Consider the following 6,629-nt stretch of genomic DNA (forward strand, 5'->3'; position numbering starts at 1 on the left):
CAATATGTTCTAATGTTTAATTAGCTGAGCAAGGTATGAACAGAGCAGAGTTCTACATCATATCAAGCTCTGAGATTTATTAGTTGACAGGTGGGAGAAATAGAAGTCAAGTTTACGATCTTCAGCTGACTTGCAATTACCACTCTTATCTGAATGGACAGCTCTTCTTGAAAGAAATTAGCAGACTGATTTTTCTTTGACAAAGTATTTGTCTTTGGAGGAAAGATCATGCACCATACACTATGAAATTTCTCAAATGGAAGAGCTTAGTGTAATACATTTTCATATGATTAATATATAACAATTTTCTTTTGATTTTACAGCAGACTTGAAGTCATCATTAATTATTTGCATATACTCTACCCCAAACTGTGTAAACACTGGAATGTGATACTACTTGTAGTGGCTGCAATAATCATTTTTGCTGTGGTGTGGGGAATCTACCATTCGTACAACTCCTGTGATGAAAAATCAGAAGGACCTGAAGGGAAGGCCAGCTGTTCTGCTGCCCGTCAATATTCCTGGTGGAACTCAGGATTTCGACATGAGCAACCCACTGAATAATAAAGGATCAACCATGTAGTTGTGGTACCTGAGCAAGTATGCATATTAGACCACTGTTAAAGGTAGAGCTTTGTCTTCCTTATGGCTGTTAAATGTGATCTGTTGGACAAGTGAGTTACTCCACACCGTCAGGTTTGGGGATGCATTGTGAACATGCCTTGCTGAAATGACAATCTGATAAATAATCCTCTGTACTCTTATTGGGAATGAATGATAGAAATGAAATAATATTGAATCGTGATTAAGATGTGGAAGTAATCAGCAACCAGTGAGACATTTAAAAGAATTGTTTGCACAGGACATTGACATTTCTGCTATGATTTTGAAGAAAACTGTAAAACCTGCATTTGCAGTTAGAGTTTTACTTAGCATTTCCTGAGTTTATTGGTGATTGTTGAAGTACTAATGGCTTTTAAGTCCTTTGGCTTTTAGGACTTTAGGACTTAAGTCCTTTAGGCTTTTTTCCTTATTCATGATTATTGGGTAGAAATAGAAGATCTTCCGTGGAAGGTTAGAATTGTATTATCAGACCAAATGCCTTGCTGATAAAGTAATCTTATAAGAGAAATTATCTGTATGATTATTTAAATGGAATAGTAAGTACATGCATAAATGTTTTTATGATATACTTCAGGAATGGAACCACCACTTCTTTTTATAAATGGAGTATACAACAAAACCTAAAATGGGGTCAAAGTGGCACACTTGATATCACCAAATACATCTGGGGACTTCTGATACATCAAAGGAACATGCTTTGCAACAAGTTTGTGTCTGCTGCTCAGAGTCAATACTGATTATAGCAAAAAGTAGTTGCTGTTTGGATGATTAGGTTTGTTGCCCAAGCTCAAAATACAGCAGTCTTGGACGTGGGAAGGAATCATTCGATTGTTTATTTATCTATATAAAAAAAACAGTCTTCAAACCTCTGTATACAGGTGATCACACTAAAGGGACTCTGCCCTGCTGATACTAGTGGAAATAGATATCCTTTGGGATCTGCTCTTGGGACAGAGTTCTGCGTACAGCCAAAACCCTACCAGTGACTAGATGAATCAGAACATGAAAGCAGAGAAGACTTGAAAGAAGTATACTGCATGTTTTTAGTAGTTCATTTTCAGAATCTGATGCCAAGTATATAACTTTTCTGAAATGCTTTCAAAACTAAGATATCAGGTTGTGATAGATTAATCTTTTGTCCAGACTGTTCAACAGTTCTGCCTATTTGGGAGTTGTGAGTTCTTACAGGAGAATGTGAAAGTCTGAAATTTTTAGACAAGGAATTTCAAAGTTGTGAAGCCATTATCTGTAAAAATCACATCACCTGGGGCTGAGACCAAAATGCACATCACTGAAAGTATACCACGAGTACCTGCTGAACATCACTTCTGATTGAAGATGGGCTATATGCTTGAATCTAACTGCAACATCAAAATTAGTGTTACACTTGATTGCACCCATGTCTTGCACTCTTCTGGCATTTTCTGACTGACTAACAGGTCTGTTTACCAACTAAAGGAAAAGTATGTTATGAAGTACTGTAATTTCAGTTCAGATGCAGTTAGTATTGTCTTGTTTTCTTTTGGTATAAACACTGAACCTCAAGCTGTCAAAGAAAACATGTTTCTAACTCAGTCAGCAATTTAAATCACGTATCTGGCACTAGTAACAAATATCCTGCTGGTGAACAACTGTTTGTTACATCTTTAGCCACACGTTTCTTAAGAGATAGTTATATGGAGAAAGAAAGGAAGAAAAAAAAAAAAAGAAAAAAAGTCCCAACAGAGCACTATCACTTTTTTTTTCGGAGGGGAAGGAAACGTAAAAGCAGTTGGGAGGTTTGGTTTTTATTTTAAAATATATATTGTTGAAGACTAGTGTGCTTAAGGAAGTTCAAAAAGGATAATGGGAAAGTGTCATTTGGTCTAAAATTGTAATTGGTAAAAGAATAAGGCAGAAGAAGGTTTCTTGCAGATTACTTGGTATCTGTTTGCTTCAGTTAGAATATCTGACTATGAAGAACTACTGTGACATTTCATGTACTTTTAGTATTTGAAGAAACTCGTTGGTTGCTCTTTGAATACTTCTTTATTCAAGTCAATATTTTTAACTTAATATTCCTTACAAATAGCATTGATAACTTAATAAGGCAATAAAAATTGAAGGTAAAGAGATCTGAAGGTTCAGAATCCTCTGTGCCAAAAATATATAGCACATATTTGATTATGTGATTGTGGAAGTATTGGGCTGCACTGAGGAAAAATAATTAACAGTGCCCATAATGGAATGAATTTGCTCATATTTATACCTGCACTGATGTGGACTTAACACCTTCTTTTAAGTACGTGTAGAAATGTATTGATATCAATAGAATTCTTGAACTGATCAATATTAATCATGTGCTAAGTGTTTTTTGACCAGTGAATGAATGATGTCTCCATCCTCTCTTGAAATTCAGCACACTGGCTTCTAGTGGATTTAGTGCACAAGGGTGAATTTCAGTAAGCAGCTGTACTGATTTGGACTGAACTGCTTGCATGTCTAATGCCAATATAATTCAGACACAAAATTATTAATTTTACTGGGGAACAGATTGAAAGAGATGAAAGATTTTAAAGGGGATGAAAAGATGAAGGTAAAGTTTATTTTCAAACAAAAGTGTTGTCCTTTTTATAACTACTTTGAGCAAACTGTCCACTAAAAATAATGAACCACAGTGACTAACAGCACACTAAATATTTTTGCTTATTTTTTCAGTTAGTTAATGAAGACATCTTTTTTAACAAGAAAATAGACTGAGGTCAAAAACTGTTCTAAATGTAATGCTATCATTGGATATTAGTTTACTTTATCTGGAAAAAAAACCCCTCTAAACTTTTCTGTGTTTGAAGATTACATCAGATAACAAGAAAGAGATCTATTATTTATGCTATTAACACTGAAATAGTTTTCTTGAGGTGCAATATTTCTTTTTCTGCTTTAACAAGACACAGTTATTGTTTTTCCTGCACAGCACAGATGTTTCTAGTAAAAGGAATTTTAAAAAGGGCACTATTTTTGTGTATCATATTTAAATTTGTAATATTGTAAGATTTTGCACAAGTGTGCTGGTATTGTACTGTATAGTATCATATACTTGAGTTGTGAAATAAAAGTATGCTTTCAAAGCCCTTAGTGTTTCTGCCTTAAAGGTTTGTTTTTTACGTGTGCTCTGTCTGCATATTCATGGCTATGTTCTTTCTGATAAAATACATACTGCCTTGTCCATACTGCATAATGTAGTGCCATGTTACACACACCAAAGATCTTGTTCTTTCAGTTCTTCAGGAAAATTATGTGGAAGAAGCAGGTGAACTCAATAGAGAAAGTGTTTGTAAACAGTGTCATGTCTGTCATACCCTAGAAACAAGATGAAAGAGGAAACTGAAATATCCTGGAGAGACTTTAACTCCTGCTTCAGAGGGAGACTGAGGAGTTTGAACAAGGAAAGCCACAAGAGAAATCTGTAACCAAACAAAGCTGAGTGAAAGATTAAGATTCTTTACTTGGTTTGTGTGCTTGCAGGATTGGGAAGCCTGGGCTCTGTGGAGGGCTGTGCTGCCAAGACCAGCAGGAAGGAGGCAATACTCAATTTCCACAGAGTACAGAAATGTTAACTTTGGGAATCTCTGATGGTCTGTGTCAGGGAGAAAAACTTTGGGACAGCGACAACCTTGAAATGAATTACTCTTACCAGGAAAATACCCTGATATTTGTATTTTACACATAAACTTTTATTTTCACTTGTTTCCTTTCATGTTGTTCAGGCTTCAAAGTCTCTTTAGAAATTATTGTAAAGAACAGTTAAGTCTGTTTTCCCATATCAGAAGTTTTCTGTTTAGCAATCTTCATCAAGATTTTAAAACATGCTATCATGAGATGCTGAGAATTTTCCAAATAAGTCACTATAAATATTTAGGTTAAATGCTAATTAAACATTCAGTATAAGGCTGGGGTTTTTGACCACACAAATTATGATGAAGACCCACAAACAGGTTAAAAACCTTTTGTTCTGTTACAGTCCAGGTAAATCATCTTCTACACAGTTTTGGAACAGCTGAAATACAAAAAAGAAGAAACTGACAAAGGAAAAAAAAAGGTTATTTCAGTTTCACTTCATGATTCCAAAATTCTTTTCTCCCTTTTCTAATTTGTAGTTTGATCCTACAAAACCACGTGAAGGAGCTTGTATTTTTGTTTGGCAACCAGTGTAATGCACAAAGTGTTAAAACTTGAAAGGACAATTAGCATGCAATTTGTAAAAGTCAGAAACCCAGCTTTTGATTAGTTTTCATGGTAGGAAGTAGCAGTTCATAGTGAGCATGGAGATGGTAAGAATCTGTTTTATGTTTACAGTCATAGTCTACTAGTCCATGAGAGGTACACGATAACTCCTAGTTTCTTCTCGTCGATTGTAAACGCAAGTGAATCCACTTAGAACTTGCTTCCGTGAGATTGCCATATTTCAGATTGCCATCACTTTGTAGAGGCAAGTAAGTACAACTCAGTAAAGGAGTGAATAGAAATTGGAGCAAGAAACTTATCTTAAGATCTCAAGGAATTTTACTAACATTCAGTTCCAAGCCATAGTCCAAACATAACCCCATTTTCATTTGTTTAATGCTAATGGAGACAGCAGTTCATTAACTCACAGCATTCTCCACTCAGCCCTGCAGCTGCCTGTCTACTTTACAGTATAACCCATAACCATGTTATATGTTGCTATAAGAGATTGGTCCTGTGCCCAGATAAAAGTTAATACTGTCTTAATATATTAAGTGGGAACTTTCTATAACGCAAACCACAGTTCAAAGAGGTAGCAACTGTTACATGTCTGTTTACAGGACCTTGAAAACAGCCTGAGGATATAGGACATCTAAAAGTGTACTGAATTACAAACTGAACACGATGTAACAATATCATCCTCTTGCAAAAATAAAAGTCTCACACCATTCTGAACTGTGTAAACAGTGAGGATTTATAAACCTTTAGGGAAAGAAATTTATTAATCAGTACTTGCCAATGCCAAGACCTTGACTAGAGAGAAAGTGAGCAAACTGGATTTTCTTACATGAAAGAAAATTTGGAGCAGAAACATAACTCTAAATACACAAGACTGTTGTTAAATGTAAGGGAATAGACTATTTTCATACTCCTTTCAAATAGGGAAAAAAAGTGATAGGTTTACACCATAGTATGGTTAAGTTAGTTTAGACTAGGGGAATACCTTTTCACAGTAAAGGACAGTGAAGTCCTGGAATAGAGCATTTAAGAACATGTTAGGAATTTGTCACTGGAAGTCTTTAAGAACAGGTTAGACAAACATCTGTCAGGAATAACATAAATACAGCTGACTTTGACAGTAAAAGTAAGTAGCTGATCTCTTGAACTCCATTCCTGCTCTCTGTTGGAATCTCTGGGGGAAAAAAACTTGCTTTGCAAAGACTTCCTGAAGGTTTTCTGAGTTATAGCTGTGAGGATCATCTGTGTTTTGAACCAGTCTATTGGAATAATTCTTTGTTGGAGCTTCACAAAAGGCAGCAGTGAAGGCACCAGCTTACACCTCTCCCTAGAGTCTCACAGGCAATCCCATTTACGGCAGTGTATCTCCAAGTCGGTTCAAAACTAGGTATCACAATATCTCTGTGTTACGGTACCTATATTTGCATTGGAACTCTAAGACAAAGGAAAGTAAAAGTACTATATCAAGATAAATACGATAGTGAGGAATGGATGCCCTTCCAGTTCCAAAAGAAAGTTCCTGTCTGGTGTGCTGTGGTACAATACAGAATACATTTTATATACCAGATGAACAGACAACAGGAGTAATGAGCTGTTAATCGGTAAAACAGGAAAAAACAGCAAAAGAAAAGCTTCTTTCAAAGTGTTTACTGATCGAGCAATCTCCACTCTTATCTCCCTTCCTCAGCTGTGTTTTCTGAGTCAGCAGTAGTTAAATTTTCCAGCAAGTCCTACATGAAAGAAAGTGTAAAGGGTGATTAGGGATTTCCAGTCAGTGACCTCAT

The 6,629-nt window shown here is 35.7% G+C and overlaps 1 protein-coding gene across 13 annotated transcripts in view; it reads left to right on the forward strand.

The window, feature by feature from the left end:
* IRAG1 (inositol 1,4,5-triphosphate receptor associated 1) overlaps positions 1-3,723 on the forward strand; it is a 67,690-nt gene extending 63,967 nt beyond the window's left edge. For 12 of the 13 annotated variants that reach the window (XM_061999813.1, XM_061999810.1, XM_061999811.1 and 9 more), the window contains one exon: positions 324-3,723. In XM_061999813.1, the coding sequence (XP_061855797.1) occupies positions 324-564 (241 nt within the window). In that variant the 3' untranslated portion in view covers positions 565-3,723. The remainder of the gene's footprint in view (positions 1-323) is intronic. The other variant, XM_061999807.1, reaches the window with a different exon arrangement.
* The last annotated feature ends 2,906 nt before the right edge of the window (positions 3,724-6,629 follow it).

This window comes from Colius striatus, chromosome 7, assembly GCF_028858725.1.
Source record: "Colius striatus isolate bColStr4 chromosome 7, bColStr4.1.hap1, whole genome shotgun sequence".
NCBI classification, from domain to species: domain Eukaryota; kingdom Metazoa; phylum Chordata; class Aves; order Coliiformes; family Coliidae; genus Colius; species Colius striatus.